Source organism: Rattus norvegicus, chromosome 13 (assembly GCF_021556685.1).
Source record: "Rattus norvegicus strain SHRSP/BbbUtx chromosome 13, alternate assembly SHRSP_T2T, whole genome shotgun sequence".
Lineage (NCBI taxonomy): Eukaryota > Metazoa > Chordata > Mammalia > Rodentia > Muridae > Rattus > Rattus norvegicus.
In genome coordinates, this window is record NC_141546.1 from 9,917,707 (window position 1) to 9,937,272 (window position 19,566).

Consider the following 19,566-nt stretch of genomic DNA (forward strand, 5'->3'; position numbering starts at 1 on the left):
TGATGCTAACATCTTTGTAATACAGCATTCACTTTCTTATACCCACAAAGGTGCTACTGCCTAATTTTTGTTGCCAGGCAACCATAACAGATATTAAATCATTCAAGCCAGTGAATTGTTAACTGAAGTAATGGTTTTTCAAATGGCACACTTTAATTTTTTTGTGTGCTTACAGTTACACAATTTTTCCTGTCTCTACTTCCCTCCCCAAACACAAATATCCTACTCCTTAATATCTCTCAAAATCAGGGCCTTGCTTTTAATTTATTGTTTTTATGTAGTTATATGTGATCACATATATTACTTGATACATCAATTCATCATATTCCATCAGTACAATGTTGGTTGTATGGGTTTCCAGGCCCAAGTACTTGGTTTTGGATAACCAATTTGCATGTGTTCTTTTGGGAGAAAGAGGATTTCTCCTGGTCTCATTCTGATTGCCTATTATTCATTGTGTGGGATTGAGGCATTGTGGACTTTCCAACACCCATGTAAGCATGTATCTTGCTGTCCATTTTAAGCTCATATTTAGTCAATTACATTCTGAAACTTTATGTTAGGTGTTTGCTACCCAAATTAACTTGCTTGTCTCTCTTTGCTATTTACATTTTTAATATTATATCACATGTTTCTACAAATCTACTGTATATCTAATCTGTCATCTATTTGTCTACCAAGATATTATTTTATACTGACACATCTCTCTATGCATCTAATTATACTAAACATTTCTAAGTAAACAAGAGTTGTGTAAGTCCTACTGTGATGGTTTACATATGCTTGGCCCAGTGACTGGCACTATTAGAAGGTGCGGACTTGTTGGAGGAAATGTGTCACTATTGGGGTAGCCTTGGGCATCCTCCTCCTAGCTGAATGAAGATGCAGTCTGTTTCTGGCTTCCTTTGGGTGAAGATGTAGAACTCAGTTCTTCCTGCACCATGCCTGCTTGGATGCTTCCGTGCTTCTGCATTGCTGATAATGGAATGAACCTCTGAAACTGAAGCCAGCCCCAATTAAATGTTGTTTTTTATAAAACTTACATTGGTCATGGTGTCTTTTCACAACAATAAAACCCTAACTAAGACACCTATTACGTTCTATGTCCTGTGACATATTGACACATTTGAACATCCTGAAATATTTACTTAGCAATTTCTATTATGAAAAGTTTGCATTTTAAAAACATAAACTCATTACTTTTATGCAAATATGCCATTTCTATGAAATTATCAATATGAAAAAGGAACTAATATGCATAATACGTGTGTGTGTGTGTGTGTGTGTGTGTGTGTGTGTATTGAGGGAAAGAAAGGGAGGTTAGAGTAATAAAAAATCACAAGTTGACTGTAGAGAATCAAGAGTTCACACATAAGCAAGGAGGCTACGGATTCTGGAAGAAAAGACATTCGTCCTGCCACATGGGAAAAGGCATTTGTCATGTCAACTGTGGAACAGCCCTTCTGGAAAGAATTTAAAGACTAAATGCATCTGTACACACGTGTAAAGTATTTTTGAATCACTATACTAATAGCAGATAGTGGCATGTGTAATCCATATTACATAACCACCAAAATTTCAAATATAGTGTTCATTTAGCTTTAGGTGACCAAAAGATATGGCTACTATAGAGAAACATTCTATATGCAGTCTTAGCAGAGCTCTAAGGAAAGCAACATAATCATATTAAAAACACAAATGAACTCATGAAGAAAAGTTCAATGTGACAAAGCATTATTATGAAAGCAGAAATTCATGTTCTTAAGTGGCCAGATTGTTGGAGCATTGGGCAGTAGTTGACAGAGGTAGAGAACTGATAAAGACAAACTTCCTACAAAATGGTCAGTTTGGTCAAGTAAAATCAGTACAACGAATAAGTATAAGAAAAGTGGCTTGGAAGATGGAGAATCTTATTTTCATATGGCTCCTGACTATTTCTCCAAAAGTATCTTTGCCCTTCACAGTCTCCCTTGTATGGTCTTTATTTCTGTTCCTGCTTTGTTTAATTCCTTAAACATTCTTACCATTTATTCCATATTATGAACTCTGCCCTAGTTCGGTTCAGAAGAAGTCACATAGACAGAGCAGAGCCATGTGTGAAAGTCTCAATTTGAAGTCTACAATGATCAGGTTGCCCTATGTCCATAATTATAAGACATTTTCTTGGCTGGTAATTGATATAGGAGAATTCAGCTCACTTTGGGTGACACTGTCTCTAGAAAGGTAAGTCTGAGCTATATAAGAAAGTTAGGTGAGTGTACCACATTTTCTGTATCCATTACTCAGTTGAAGGACATCTGAGTTATTTACAGCTTCTGTCTATTATAACGAAATCTGCTATGAACATAATAGAGCATGTGTCCTTGTTATATGTTGGAGCATCTTTCAGGTATATGACCAGATATAGCTAGGTCCTCAGGTAGTACTATGTCTAGTTTTCTGAAGAATCTCCAGACTGATTTCCAAAATGATTGTACCAGCTTGAAATCTAACTGATACCAGGGGAGTGTTTCTCTTTCTCTACATCCTCACCAGCATCTACTCTCACCTGAACTTTTTATCTTAGCCTTTCTGACTGGTGTGAGGTACAATCTCAGGTTTGTTTTGTTAGGCATTTCCCTTATCACTAAGGTCATAGATCATTTCAATAGGTGCTTCTGAACCATTTTGAATTCCTCAGTTGAGAATGCATTACTTAGCTCTATACTCCATTTTTAATAGGGTTATATGATTCTCTGGAGTCTAACTTCTTGAGCTTTTGTATGTATAGGATATTAGCTCTCTATTGGATGTAGGATCTCTTCCTAATCTGTTAGTTACCATGTTGTCCTAATGACAGTGTCATTTGTCTTACAGGAGGTTTGTAATGTTGTGAAGTCCAATTTGTCAATATTTGATATTTGAGCATACTGTTCAAGAAAATTTCCCCTATGCCCATGAGTTCAAGGTCCTTCCCCACATTCTCTTTTATTAGTTGGAGTGCATCTGGTTTTATGTGGATGTCTTTGATCCACTGGACTTGAACTTTGTACAAGGAGATAAGAATGGGTCAATTTTCATTCTTCTACATGCTGACCTCCAGTTGAACCGGCACTATTTCTTGAAAACGTTATCTTTTGTCCATTGGATAGTTTTAGCTCCTTTGTCAAAGTTCAAGTGAACATACATGTATGGGTTCATTTCTGGGACTTCAATTCTATTTACATTGATCTACCTACTTTTCTGTCTATCAATACCATGTCGTTTTTATCACTATTGCTCTGTAATACTGGTTCAGGTCAGAGATGGTGATTCTTCCAGAAGCTCTTTTATTGTTGAGAATAGATTGTGTTATTCTGGGTTTTATGTTATTGCAAATGAATTTCCAATTGATCTTTCAAACTTTATGAAGAAATGAGCTGCAATTTTGATAGGGATTGCATTGAATCTGTAGATTTCTTTAGGAAAAATGGACACTTTTACTATATTAATCCTGCCAATCCATGAGCATGGGAGCTTTTTTCATCTTCTGAGATTTTCTTCAATTTCTTTCTTCAAAGCCTTGAAGTTCTTGTCATACAGTTAATTCTCTTGCTCGATTACAGTAACATCAAGGTTTATAATATGTGTGGCTATTGTGAAGGGTATTTTGTTCCTTAATTTCTTTTTCAGCCTGTTTCTAATTTTCACAATGGTGACTACTCTGCCATTACAAATAATGACTAAATGAAATTCTTAGGTAAATTGATGGAACTAAAAAATATCATCCTGAGTGTGGTACCCCAGTCCCAAAGAATATACATGGTATGAACCTTTATTGGATATTAGCCTAAAAGCTTGGAATACCTAGGAAAAAAATCACAGATCATATGAAGCTAAAGAAGAAGAAACACCAAAATGTCGATACTACCATCTTTCTTAGAAGGAAGAACAATATTCTCATGGGAAGAAATACAGGGACAAAGAGTGGAGCAGGGACTGAAGAAAAGGTCATCCAATGGATTGCCCCACCTAGGGATCCATCCCATGTGCAGCCACCAAACGCAGTCACTATTTTTGATGTCCAGAAGTACTTGGTGACAGGAGCCAGATATGAATGTCTCCTGAGTGACCCTGCCTGAGTTCTACTGATGCAGATGAGGATGGTTGCAGCTAACCATTGGACCGGGCTTGGGGACCCCAAGGGAAGAGTTAGAGAAAGTACTGAAGGACCTAAAGGGGTTTGAAAGCTTATAGGAAGAATTACAATATCAAATAATCATACCCCATCAAGTTCCCTGGGACCAAACCACCAACCAATGAGAACACATGGGGGGACCCACGGGCCATTTATACTGTAATTGCCCAATCATATATTTTCAAATCTAATTTTTTTTATTTTTGTTTTCATGAATGCTTCAGTTTTATACAGCACAATCTCTACTATTCAGGCCTTATATTGTAATCAGGGGAAAATGTGAGTTTTGTATTATTGCATCCTTTTTCTATCCTAGATAATTTCATATTTGTATGTAATGAAATGTGATCATATATACACACTTACATTCTTTAATTCACTTCATACTCCCCACAACACATTTCCTCTCTTTGTGAGAAAGAGAGAAAGAAGAGAAGCATCCTTTCTTGAGGATGTTCACTGGGAGGCTTCTTTATTTCAGTAGATGGCCTAAGCATCCAACACTTGTCACATCAGTCCACTCACTGCTTGCACAAAGTTTCTGAAATAGAGTTTACTCATTTTTATAGAGGAGCTTATGTATTGTATGCCCTGGGTATGCCAACATTCATTTCGTTCTTCCACACTCAGTCCTCTCTCTCTCTCTCTCTGTCTCTCTCTCTCTCTCTCTCTCTCTCTCTCTCTCTCTCTCTCTCTCTCTCTCCCTTTGCGTGTGTGTGTGTGTGTGTGTGTGTGTGTGTGTGTGTGTGTCTCCCTCTCTCCTGTAATATGTATGATCTGAAACCATTACTTGTTAGTGGGATAGGGAACACATGCAGAGACTCTCATTTGTCCAAGCCTAGTCTTCTACAACTTATTTCCATGAGACAGGGACTTCCAAAGAACCTTGAGCAAGCTGTCAGCAAGTATGTCCCAGGATTCTGCTGTCTCCATCTGCAAACCATGTACCATCCCAGACATGGAGTTATAAGTGTTCATGTCCTTGTGTAGCTTTTACATGGTTTCTGGGAATTTAATTCAGATAGCTATAATACTGAACATTTCTCCTAGTTATCATTTCAGTTTGTTTCAGCTCTAATGAGCTCTTGAGAGATAAAACCACTTTGTATTCTCTGCCCATATCTTCATTTAAAACAGTTCCCCATATTTATATCTTATTCTTATGTAACACTTTACTTTTACAAGCCAAGGTCAGGTGGCCCTGCCTGGCTTATTTTATGACACTCAAGGCATTTATCTATCATAAGTGACTTTTTACATATAGTTAATGTCATACTACATTTTAGAACTGAGTCTGTTTTGAGCATGTTTTGCAGCTCTTCTTGTACTTTGTTTTGAATAATAATAATAGTAATAGTAATAGTAATAGTAATAGTAATAGTAATAGTAATAAACTCCAGTAAACCTGCTGCAATAATTTTCCTGGATAAGCGATGTTCTCTCCTACATGAGAAAACTTGGACCTATGCTGGCCATTGTGCATTCAGGCTAAGATTGTGTTTAGACTTCTTTCTTTGGCTTGACAAAACTTATGGAATCTTAGCAAAATAATCTATAATATCAGGTTTGAAAATGACTGAAGAATGACTTGGAGAGATGGTTCAGTGCTTAGACGTTGTTGCTCTTCCAGAGGAATTCCCGTTCAGTTTCCAACATCCATGCTTGTTGAATTACAACCAATATAAGGGACCTGAATCCCTCTTCTGGTCTCTGGGAACACAATCATAAACATGGTGGTATTCCTCCAGAGCACACATAGATACACACACACACACACACACACACACACACACACACACACAAACATATACACTGAACCGAAATAAAATAACAGGAGCTAGTTCTTAGTAGGTTATCAATTGAATTATTCAACATTTGTGTAATATTTATTCAATGGTACATAATTATACCTAGAAATTTTTTAGTAAGTTTACTGTGGGGCAGTGGACAGTGTCAGGCAACTTGGTAATGTTTCACAGGTTGGAAGCCCCAGAATCTCTGAGAGGACAGAGCTTCTCCTGCTTCACCTGCTTCAGACCAGGCACCTGTCACATGAACACACTCACTAAATAATGATGTGACCTATGGTCACATAGATCAGAAAATAGTTCTCTGTGCTATGGAGTATCTAGAGGCACTGATGGTTTATATAATAAGCTTGTCTTCCTGAATATCTCTTCCAGCAATAGATATTATTTAATCACTGGTCCATCCTGAGGAGGTTGTAGGCAAAAATTTACCAAGGAACAATCAATAAACAGTTTGGAACCAAGGACTATCTCTCTCATCAATATCCACCATAGGGAGCTTTGAGAAAGCCTTTGTCTACAGAGTTGCACCCCCTCAGAATCCTACAGAATGTTCCTCCACATTCTCTGACTCACCACTGCTGAACTAGGCCAGAGTTCCCTATTTCCCTTGACCTGGGCTCCTCCTGAGCCTCTGATCCACCTCCTTTCTTCCCTCCTAATCTGAGAGTCCCTGGCCCTGGCCTTCTCACAGTCATATAGGCCCAACTCCATTCCCAACTCATCACAACAAAGAGGTGTCTGGATGTCTGGAAGTTTGGGAGCCCTTGGCCTTAGGCTTCTCATTGCGGGCATGTGGACCACAGATTGTCTGTTCCTGACTCCTCTGTGCTGTTACTTGAGGTGACTGGGACTATGAAGGAGTCAGGAACAGACAAAAACAGACAGCTTTGCCCTCCCACATCCAAGGCTGCAGTCCCTCAGCCTCCAAGTACTATGTATTATATATTGTAATAAATATAATGATTTGTCTATGTTAATCACCTTCATTCATAGCTACATCCTGATGGGAAGAAAGGTACATATTCTTTCAAATATGTATAGTTTGAATGTACTATCATAGAGCTACATTATTCTTTCTAAAGTTCATAAAATAGATGAATTAAATATTTGAAGCTAGAAACAATTTTGTTTCTAAGCAGAGCTAGTCCTAGTCATTTTCTATGAGATATAGTTGAAAGATGTACATGTACCTGAAGGAAAGGCATAGTTGACAAGAAGAGAGAGATATGTAAGAAGTCTCAGTATTCAAAGAATAACAAAGGAGTTTCAGACATTTTAGTTAAGAGTCAAGGAAAACACATAGTTTCAAAAACTAGACCTGTGCTTCTTTCTTTTCATTGCAGAGACTCTTGGTTTGGACCCAGAAGTTGCTAAAGTAAACATCTTGGGTTTTCTTGGATGCCTTTCTTCAGTCCAGTACAATCACATAGCACCATTGAAAGCAGCCCTCCGCCATGCTGGCGTTGCACCTGTGACTGTTCATGGGACCTTGACTGAATCCGGATGTGACTCCACTCTAGACTCTGATGTGAATGCAGTGACCACTGTGCATTCTTCATTAGGTACTTCCTAGAGGGTACTCTCTTGAGTTTCCATCACAAACACAACTTCTGTTGTCTTATAGAGCTAAAGGGTTTTCCAACAGCACTCAGCATTGGGTCTTGTATAATCATAGTTGTTTATGATTGTAAATGGATTCTTATTTGTTATATCTATCTTAACAAAAACACTTTGGCAGAAAAATTAATAAAGTGATGATTCTGCCTCACAGTTCAAGTGCCTGAACCATCATCGAGGTTTGAAGTAGCAGATCACATCACATGCATAATATGGAAGACAAGAATAATGTATACATGCCAAGATCAGGTCATCCTCTACTTATACATTCCGAGATCCCATCCACAGAGTGTTGCCAACCAAAGTGGCAGCTCTTCTTACCTTAGTTAAGAAATCAAGAAAATCTATAAGAATTCCCATAGGCCTGTTTCCTAGGTAGTTCTAGACTCTGTAAGTTGACAACTAACACTAACCTTCACACAAACAATGGTCATAGGGACAATAGAAGGGTATGAGTACTTGAATAACAATTAATTAAATAAATTTTAAACATAAAATTTAACAATATTTAAATAATGTGGATTTATTTGATTAAAAATAAATAATTAACACATTAACAATGAAATAAACTATACATATGTTTAATATAATTTCACTCTCAGGTGATGAGCATTTATAATTATTGTGTACCTTCAGGTAGTATATATCAAGTATCAAGCATGAATGCATAATATATATATATATGTGTGTGTGTGTGTGTGTGTGTGTGTATGCATTTCTATATCACTATTGTTTAGGTGGAAACTGATAAGAGGATTTAAATAACTAGATATGCAGGAGTAAGCACACATTTTCGTGGGAAGTATGAGTTAAATAGCAGGGTGATTATGGATAAAGGCTATGAGCTTGTGCTTCCTGTGTGTAAAAGGCATGACTGTATATGTGCCATTTACTGACTGCAGTAATTAGGAAAGCATTGTGTGACACTATTCCAGAGAAAATCTGAATAAATATCTACTCAACTCAGATCAAGAACTGACAGTCTAAAGCTAGCATAGTACCAAATTCCAGTTGATGAACCATTGAGTTTAATTGGGGCTATGTACAGGACTATGAGTGAGAGTTTACTCATGTGAACATGAATGACTCAAAGACAGATCTTCTTCAAAGCTGACATTAGCATGGATATTGACTGAAACACTGGAGCATACTGAAAACCATGTGGGAGCTCAGCAAGTCAGACAGAGCCTCTCTTCCAGGCAGTCTTGCTAGTCTCTGTCTGTTTCATGCAGCTGTGAGAGTCTGAGAACCTTCTAGGAAGCTTGAAAGACTTAATAGTATCACTAATCAGTCCTTACTGCTTACGTAAGCTTAGGGAAGAAGGGACCTACTGCATCTTGTCAGTTTCAGGTACTTCCTGGAGGTGCTGTGTTGTTTACTGCCGAAATCTTTAGAAATTTCCCTTTAGAACATTCTGAGTCTTAAAAAGCTTCCCTGAAGATGGATTGTGTCAACTTCATAAACATTGTTTCATACATGGGAAAGATATTCATTTCCTGCTAGAAAGGTTACAGATTAGTCAGAAACTTAAAAAAAAGATAAATTATTATTTTACTGCATTAACTTTAATGCATCAGTCTTCAGCTACAGACAGATAGATGATAGAGAGAGGAAGAGAGAGAGAGAGAGAGAGAGAGAGAGAGAGAGAGAGAGAGAGAAAGAGAGAGAAAGCAAGGAAAATGTCAGGTGGCAGATGATCATTCTTAATGCAAATGTATAAGCATTGTTATATATTTCTGGTGAGATTTAGCATACTTTCTACTTGGTGAAAACTCACCCTGGATTAGTTAATAAGCATTGCGTGATATCACTCTTAAAAATGGGAGTCCTTACACAATGTAAATATGCAAATTTATATATAGATCTATAGTATTACTTCATTTATTTTACAAAGACATTTTAACAAGATGACTAGATGATTGGACAGATGGTAGGTAGATAAATGGTAATTAACAGATGACTGAAAAGTCATAGCCAGATATGTTTATGTATTTATTTTGTGGGAGGCAAAGTTAAAAATAATATCTAATTTTGAAATTTAATATTAAATGGAGATTAGAAGTGAAGAGGAAATGCTCTTAAAATATATCATCACTGTGATAAAGTCTACTGTGCAGAATATGATCATCAAACATGCTCTTAAATCTGTTACTTTCTCAGATCTAAATTATTTTTCTATCATATCAGTGAACACTGGAGAATTAGAATTAATAAATTAATTATATATGTGTGAATCTATCAACATCGAAACATGTTAGAAATTGATGAATCTGGGTTAACTTCAGAACTATAATGTCAAAAGAAATAGATGTGCTAAATAAAGTTGGAAGCAATAATAACTGAAATAAGACAATGGGATCATATGAACTGAGGACAGTTAAGATTTGAATATTCATTAAGAAGCAGAAGGAATAAGAGGAAATAGGCTTGATATAGAATATGTCAGAGTAAGTAAGTTTAAAGGACATAGGAGGTGGAAGAGCTAAATAACTGGCTTTTTCTCCTGGTGTCTCTTCCTCCCTTCCTGACCCATCTTAGCTTCCATCTTTCTCTCTCCCTCTGCCTCACTGCCTCCCTTCCTACCTTAATGCCCTGAGATCCTCTTGCTCCATTTCTCATCTCTCCTAGTTATTCTCTCATTTTCCCCTCTGTCTCATTCTACCTCCATAAGACTGTCTTCTTCCTTTCTATGTGATTCTATCTTGTTCCATTACTCTTTTCTATCTTCTTTCTTATCTCCTTCCACATTATTCTCTTCTTTCCCTATCTCCTTCCCTGTCCCTTTTCTCCTTTCATTCATCCATTATCCACTTCCTGTCTATCTAACTTTGTTTCTTGCCATCTCTCGGTCCATCTTGATTTCTCCTTCCTTCTTTCTCTCATCTTTCACTACAGTGTAAGATCAGGGACACACTCTCCTACAGAGTAAGTTAATTCCTAGCCTTGGATAGATGAGATTCCATTTTGAAAGGAAAATAAATTCACTGGAGCAATGGCTCAGAGGTAAAGAGCACCCACTAAACAGCAGCTCTCTTAGTAAGAGCTACTTTGAAATGATAATTTTTCCACAGCCTTCAGTTGTTCTTGTTAGTAGACTGTTGCACTAAATCTCCAACCCCAATATGCAAATGCAAAGAACAAACAATCAGTTATAATATTTATAAGCTGCATGCCTAGATTGTGCAGATATACCACTACACCACTCTCTTCCCCAGCTATGAGATCCCTTGATCCTAGGAGCTTTTCAAGCCATGTTGTTCTTATTTTTTTTTTTAATTAACTTGAGTATTTCTTATATACATTTTGAATGTTATTCCCTTTCCCGGTTTCCAGGCCAACATCCCCCAAACCACTCCCCCTCCCCTTCTTAATGAGTGTTCCCCTCCCCATCCTCCCCGCATTACCACCCTACCCCAACAATCACATTCACTAGGGTTCAGTCTTGGCAGGACCAAGGGCTTCCCCTTCCACTGATGATCTTACTAGGCTATTCATTGCTACCTATGAGGTCAGAGTCCAGGGTCAGTCCATGTATAGTCTTTGGGTAGTGGCTTAGTCCCTGGAAGCCCAGGTTGCTTGGTATTGCTGTTCCTATGGGGTCTCAAGCCCCTTCAAACTCTTCCAGTCCTTTCTCTGATTCCTTCAACGGGGGTCTTGTTCTCAGTTCAGTGGTTTGCTGCTGGCATTCGCCTCTGTATTTGCTGTATTCTGGCTGTGTCTCTCATGAGAGATCTACATCCAGCTCCTGTCAGCCTGCACTTCTTTGCTTCATGCATCTTGTCTACTTGGGTGGCTGTATATGTATGGGCCACATGTGGGGCAGGCTCTGAATGGGTGTTCGTTCTGTCTCTGTTCTAATCTTTGCCTCTCTATTCCCTGCCAAGGGTATTCTTGTTCCCCTTTTAAAGAAGGAGTGAAACATTCACATTTTGATCATCCTTCTTGAGTTTCATGTGTTCTGTGCATTCAAGCATTTGGGCTAATAGCCACTTATCAATGAGTGCATACCATGTGTGTTTTTCTGTGATTGGGTTAGCTCACTCAGGATGATATTTTCCAGTTCCATCCATTTGGCTATGACTTTCATAAAGTCATTGTTTTCGATAGCTGAGTAATATTCCATTGTGTGGATGTACCACATTTCTGTATCCATTCCTCTGTTGAAGGGCATCTGGGTTCTTTCCAGCTTCTGGGTATTATAAATAAGGCTGCTATGAACATAGTGGAGCACGTGTCTTTGTTATATGTTGGGGCATCTTTTGGGTTTATGCTCAAGAGAGGTATAGCTGGGTCCTCAGGAAGTTCAATGTCCAATTTTCTGAGGAACCTCCAGACTGACTTCCAGAGTGGTTTTACCAGTTTCCAATCCAATGGAGGAATGTTCTTCTTTATCCTCATCCTCGCCATTATTTGCTTTCACCTGAGTTTTTGATCTTAGCCATTCTCACTGGTGTGAGGTGAAATCTCAGGGTTGTTGTGATTTGCATTTCCCTTATGACTAAAGATGTTGAACATTTCTTTAGGCGTTTCTCAGCCATTTGCCATTCCTCAGCTGTGAATTCTTTGTTTAGCTCTGAACCCCATTTTTAATAGGGTTATTTGTCTCCCTGCGGTCTAACTCCTTGAGTTCTTTGTATATTTTGGATATAAGCCCTCTATATGTTGTAGGATTAGTAAAGATCTTTTCCCAATCTGTTGGTTGCTGTTTTGTCCTAACCACAGTGTCCTTTGCCTTACAGAAGCTTTGAAGTTTTATAAGATCCCATTTGTCGATTCTTGACCTTAGAGCATAAGCCATTGGTGTTTCAAGAAATTTTTCCAGTGCCCATGTGTTCGAGATGCTTCCCCAGTTTTTCTTCTATTAGTTTGAGTGTATCTGGTTTGATGTGGAGGTCCTTGATCCGCTTGGACTTAAGCTTTGTACAGGGTGATAAGCATGGATCGATCTGGATTCTTCTACATGTTGACCTCCAGTTGAACCAGCACCATTTGCAGAAGTTGTTTATCAGCTTTAGGAGTTCTCTGGTGGAACTTTTGGGATCACTTAAATATACTATCATATCATCTGGAAATAGTGATATTTTACTTCTTCTTTTCCAATCTGTATCCCCTTGATTTCCTTTTGTTCTCTGATTGCTCTGCCTAGAAATTCAAGAACTATATTGAATAAGTAGCGAGAGAGTGGGCAGCCTTGTCTAGTCCCTGATTTTAGTGGGATTGCTTCAAGTTTCTCTCCAGTTAGTTTAATGTTAACAACTGTTTTGCTGTATATGGCTTTTACTATGTTTAGGTATGGGACTCGAATTCCTATCTGTTCCATCTTCAACCTCCTTGTCCTCTGTCTTCCTCTCTCTACTTCATCTTCTAATCTCTCTTTCCTCCTACATCTCTTCCCTGCTTTCTAAAACTTCCAGGCCCATTTTTCCTTTTCACTGCTCAATGACAGTCTGTAGCCTTTATTTGACCAGTTAAAATGGGGAAAAGATTCACATGAAGTCATCTGAGTATGTGATCCACACTTCATCAGAGCTGCCCCTCTTAAGGAAGCAGAATTAGAATTAGCATTAAAATACAAAGAGCCACAGGACACTTAACAACTCTACACACTGGTAATTGTAAAGAGAAAGAATGCACTGAGGCAAAAAGGAATGTGTGTTTGAAGGATTTGGCAGTGTTCAGTCTTAGGAATTTTTTTAGCAAAACTGAATATTAAGTGAATGACTGAAGGTGCATGGGCCAGAAAGCACACTCACCTAGTACCAGGCTATGTCACAACTTATTTATATACTGATGTGGTCGTGCATTATGTGTTTAAACAGTGCATTTTATTCATCTTTAAATATTTATAAGATGAATGTATATACATGTCATGAAACATGTAGAAGTGAAAAGACAAGGATTTGGGAATCATGTTGCTCCTTCATTTGTTTCAGAGGCATAGCCTAACTTGTTCTATACATGATATAAATATGTGACCAGCTATTCCTTCCCAAGGCTTACAATCCAGAGATGTAGAATTTACCTTTTTATGCAGTATCTGAGATTTAACTCAGATCATCATTTTTAATGCCATTTACTTCAGTTTCTTTCAAAGGCTTCTTCTTTCCACATTGCAGAAATCTTGTTACAAGTCATAGATGTGCATTGTATATTCTCTCCATCTGGTTGACTGAAGGGTCAAGTTTACCTTCTGTGTCTATTGCTTTTTTAGAACCCATTGGAAAGAGAGACGAGCAAGAACCACTCACAAACACAGTCCAAAGTGACTCAGCAGTCATTGGAGGTAATCTGTCTTCATTATTGAAAGCAGGAAAGATATCTATGATCCTGTTCTCTGAAGAAAGTTGCCTGAAGCCTTCCTTACCCATGATTACACAGTTTTCAGAATCAGGCACTCTCTGTTCAACACTTTGCCTCTTTAGGCATGGTACAAGATTAACCACATACCCTCCTCTAGTTACAGCAGCTCCCTGGCTTCATTCTATCTCAAATTTAATAGACAGCTGAGTTCTGAGCCAACAGCTGGAACATACACTGATAGACATCCAGTTGTCACTTCTAAAACACAACCAAAACAGTCAAGTAAAATTATGTGCTGAAAGAAGTCACATTGGGTCAGACAAATGGACAGAGCTGCAGTATTTTCAGTTTTCCTTCACTCAGTTATTTGTGGTAGATCTATGGAGCAAGGTGTAGCCTACATGACTGAAGTTCTATATCTAGCAGTACTACTGTTTGTGGATTTAGAGCTTGCCTGCTCTGTTTATAGCTCAATCCCCTATCACCTCCCCCTTCTTTTCGTTTTTGGAACAGCCTGTTGGCCTCACCTTACACCACTCTTCATTCTGTCTCACCTTATCTAATGCCTGCCATAATTTGATGTCTCCATCTGCATCTTGTAACATGAACTGTCTCCTAAGTTTAGTTTAATGTAAGGTGCCTGGGATATGAAAATTCATTGATGATTCATTACCCTAGCATATTTCAACTCTGGATCCTGGCAACTGGGATGAATGAATTTACACCAGATGGAGTTTATTAAAATCAGTAGAAGTCTTTCATTTCACTCTCATTTCATTATTCCCAGATCAGACCTGTACTAAATATATAGGTACAGGGTGAGAGATAGTGTTACAGCCTTCATAGAATGAGAATATTAGGAAGGACAGAGAAACCTGTACAGAGTTAGCAGCAAAGGAAGACATTCCAAAAAGAATGGGAATGGAAGGAGTTCATTAGAGTAGTATACCAGAACAGTAGAAGCACAACCATTCCTTTGGGAAGTCCTTCAGAAATCCATGTGAGCTGAATGCCTATCCAGGTATGAGGATTGGACTTGATATTTATTTGAAATCAATAAATGTCATGGAGAATTTTATAGTTCTTTTTCTGTTTTTAACTCTTCATTTGATAAGGAAAGACTGGGTGTTTTCCCTCCTGCACTAATTCTAAAGTAACATAGAGTCTCTCTGAGAGTTGTAAGACTATCAAAGCCCTGCAGGATTTCCTATGAAGCTTGCCCAGGTGCCAGACAGCAGTAAGACCTTCAAACTAGCAGCACAAAATTACATTTTAAATTAACATTTCATGCTTCAAAGTCATTTCTTGCCACCCAGTTTAGACTATCATCTTTGATACTGCATTTTGTCTTGTTTTAAAATATCTAGGAAATATGGTACAAAATGAGTTTAAAATATATGATAAAAGTAAATAGTCTTAGTTATTCTCATATATGTTGAAATTGGGGGAATACAAGTCTATATTTTCAATTTTCTAGTATCTATTCATATAAACAGTGGCATTTAGGCAAACAAATTTTTATCAAGGTTGAACAATGGCCAAAAATATGTGTCTAAAATATATACTTTTCTCCCTAGTTAGACAACTGAGAAAATATGAACTATGAAACTATGTATTCTTTAAAAGAATACATTTATTTTTGACAAATAAAGCTTCAATGTTCTGCATTCTATCCTAAAACAAAAGGATATGTCTTCTTCTCACCACCTCATAGTTATTTCTCCAAAATTGATTATATAATGAGTCATAAAACAGGCCTCAACAGATACAGAAAGATAGAAATAATCCCATGCGTCCTATCAGACCACAGGCTAAAGCTGGTCTTCAATAAAAATAAGGAAAGAATGCCCACATATACATGGAAGTTGAATAATGCTCAATGATAACATGGTCAAGGAAGAAATAAAGAAAGAAACTAAACACTTCTTAGAATTTAATGAAAATGATGATACAACATACCCAAACTTATGGAACACAATGAAAGCTGTGCTAAGAGGAAAACTCATAGCTCTGAGGGCTTGCAGAAAGAAACAGGAGAGAGCATATATCAGCAGCTTGACAGAACACCTAAAAGCTCTAGAAGAAAAAGAAGCAAATACACCCAGGAGAACTAGAAGGCAGGAAATAATCAAACTCAGAGCTGAAATCAACCAAGTAGAAAGAAAAAGGACTATACAAAGAATCAAGAGAATGAAAAGCTGGTTCTTTGAGAAAATCAACAAGATAGATAAACCCTTAGACAGACTAACCAGAGGACACAGAGAGTGTGTCCAAATTAACAAAATCAGAAATGAAAAGGGAGACATAAGAACAGAATCAGAGGAAATTCCAAAAATCATCAGGTCTTACTACAAAAGTCTATATTCAACAAAACTTGTAAATCTGGAGGAAATGGAAAATTTCCTAGACAGATACCAGCTACCAAAGATACATCAGGAACAGATAAACCATTTAAACAACCCTATAACTGCTAAAGATATAGAAACAGTCATTTAACTTTTCCCAACCAATATGAACCCAGATCCAGATGGGTTCAGCGCAGAATTCTATCAGACCTTCATAGAAGACCCAATACCAATTCTATCCAAACTATTCTACAAAATTGAAACAGATGGAGCATTCATCCTTCTATGAACCACACAATTGTGTGGTTATACATAAACCACATAAAGACTCAACAAAGAAAGAGAACTTCAGACAAATTCTCTTATGAATATCAACACAAAAGTATTCAATAAAATTCTTGCAAATCGAATGCAAGAACACATCAAACCCATCATCCATCATGATCAAGTTGGCTTCATCCAGGTATGCAGGGATAGTTCAATAAACAGAAAACCATCAACTTAATCCTCTATATAAACAAACTGAAAGATAAAAACCACATGATCATTTCATTAGATGCTGAGAAAGCATTTGACAAAATTCAACACCCCTTCATGATAAAAGTCCTGGAAAGAACAGGAATTCAAGTCCCATAACCAAACTTAGTAAAAGCCATATACAGCAAATCAGTAACTAATGTTAAACTAAATTGAGAGAAACTTGAAGCAATCCCACTAAAATCAGGGACTACACAAGGCTGCCCGTTCTCATCCTACTTATGCAATATAGTTCTCGAAGTCCTAGCCAGCACAGACAGGAAAAGGAGATCAAAGGGATACAGACTAGAAAGGAAGAAGTCAAAATATCACTATTTGCAGATGATATGATAGTATATTTAAGTGATCACAAAAGTTCGACCAGAGAACTACTATACCTGATAAACACCTTCAGCAAAGTGGATGGGTATAAAATTAACTCAAATAAATCAGTAGCCTTCCTCTACACAAAAGAGAAACAAGCCGAGAAAGAAATTAGAGAAATGACACCCTTTATAATAGTCCCAAATAATAAAAAATACCTTGGTGTGACTTTAACCAAGCAAATGAAAGATCTGTTTGATAAGAACTTAAACCTCTGAAGAAAGAAATTGAAGATCTCAGAAGATGGAAAGATCTCCCATGCTCATGGATTGGCAGGATTAATATAGTAAAAATGGCCATTTTACCAAAAGCGATCTACAGATTCAATGCAATCCCCATCAAAATTTCAATCCAATTCTTCAAAGAGTTAGACAGAACAATTTGCAAATTCATCTGGAATAAAAAAAACCCAGGATAGCTAAACTAACCTCTATAATAAAAGCAGTACCTGGGGAATCACTATCCCTGAACTCAAGCAGTATTACAGAGCAATAGTGATAAAAACTGTATGGTATTGGCACAGAGACAGGCAGATTGACTAGTGGAATAGAATTGAAGACACAGAAATGGACCCACACACATATGGTCACTTGATTTTTGACAAAGGAGCCAAAATCATCCAATGGAAGAAGGATAGCATTTTCAGCAAATGGTGCTCATTCAACTGGAGGTCAGCATGTAGAAGAATGCAGATCGATCCATTCTTATTACCCTGTAAAATGCTTAAGTCCAAGTGGATCAAGGACCTCCACATCAAACCAGGTAAACTCAAACTAAGAGAAGAAAAATGTGGAACAATCTCAAACAAAACACCAGTGGCTTATGCTCTAATATCAATAATCGAAAAATGGGATCTCATAAATCTACAAAGCTTCTGTAAGTCAAAGGATGCTGCTGTCAGGACAAAATGGCAAACAACAGATTAGAAAATGATCTTCACCAATCCTACAACTGATAGAGGGCTTATATCCAAAATATATAAAGAACTCATGAATTTAGACTGCTGAGAGACAAAAACCCTATCAAATAATGGGGTTCAGAGCTACGCAAAGAATGCACAGCTGAGGGGTTGGGGATTTAGTTCAGTGGTAGAGCGCTTGCCTAGGAAGCGCAAGGCCCTGGGTTCAGTCCCCAGCTCCGAAAAAAAGAACCAAAAAAAAAAAAAAAAAAAAAAAAGAATGCACAGCTGAGGAATGCCGAATGGCTGAGAAGCACCTAAACAAATGTTCAACATCTTTAGTCATAAGGGAAATGCAAATCACAACAACCCTGAGATTTCACCTCACACCAGTAAGAATGGCTAAGATCAAAAACTCAAGTGAAATCAAATGCTGGCGAGGATGTGGACAAAGAGGAACACACCTCCATTGGATTGGAAACTGGTAGAACCAGTCTGGAAATCAGTGTGGAGGTGCCTCAGAAAATTGGACATTGAACTACCCGAGGACCCAGGTATTCCTCTCTTGGACATATACCCAAAAGATGCCCCAATATATTACAAAGACACATGCTCCACTCTGTTCATAGCAACCTTATTTATAATAGCCAGAAGCTGGAAAGAACCCAGATGCCCTTCAACAGAGGAATGGATACAGAAAATGTGGTACATCCACACAATGGAATATTACTCAGCTATCAAAAATAATGACTTTATGAAATTCATAGCCAAATGGGTGGAACTGGAAAATATCATCCTGAGTGAGCTAACCCAATCACAGAAAAACACACATGGTATGCACTCATTAACAAGTCGATATTAGCCCAAATGCTTGAATTACCCTAGATGCACAGAACACATGAAACTCAGGAAGGATGATCAAAATGTGAATGTTTCACTCCTTCTTTAAAAGGGGAACAAGAATACCCTTGGACAGGAATAGGGAGGCAAAGTTTAGAACAGATGCAGAAGGAACACCCATTCAGAGCCTGCCCCACATGTGGCCCATACATATACAGCCACCCAATTAGATAAGATGGATGAAGCAGAGAAGTGCAGGCCGACAGGAACTGGATGTAGATCTCTCCCAAGTAATACAGCCAGAAAACAAGAAATACATAGGCAAGTGCCATCATTAAACCACTGAACTGAGAACAGGACCCCCGAAGAAGGAATCAGAGAAAGGACTGGAAGAGCTTGAAGGAGCTTGAGACCCCATATTAACAACAATGCCAACCAACCAGAGCTTCCAGGGACCATGCCACTACCCAAAGACTATACATGGACTTACCCTGGGCTCCAACTGCAAAGGTAGCAATGAATAGCCTAGTAAGAGCACTAGTGAAAGGGGAAGCCCTTGGTCCTGCCAAGACTGAACCCAAGTGTATGTGATTGTTGGGGGAATGTGGTAATGGTGGGGGATAGGAAGAGGAATAAAAGCGGAGGGGGAGGGGTTAGGTGGATGTTTTCCTGGACACAGGAAATGGAATAACATTTGAA

At 38.0% G+C, this 19,566-nt stretch overlaps 1 protein-coding gene across 2 annotated transcripts in view; it reads left to right on the top strand.

Annotated features, from left to right (window-relative positions):
* The window catches only part of Cntnap5a (contactin associated protein-like 5A), a 982,002-nt gene that overhangs the window by 960,843 nt on the left and 1,593 nt on the right, over positions 1 to 19,566 (top strand). For both annotated transcript variants that reach the window (XM_087580548.1, NM_001047865.2), the window contains 2 exon segments: positions 7,311 to 7,529; positions 13,796 to 13,867. In XM_087580548.1, the coding sequence (XP_087436674.1) occupies positions 7,311 to 7,529; positions 13,796 to 13,867 (291 nt within the window).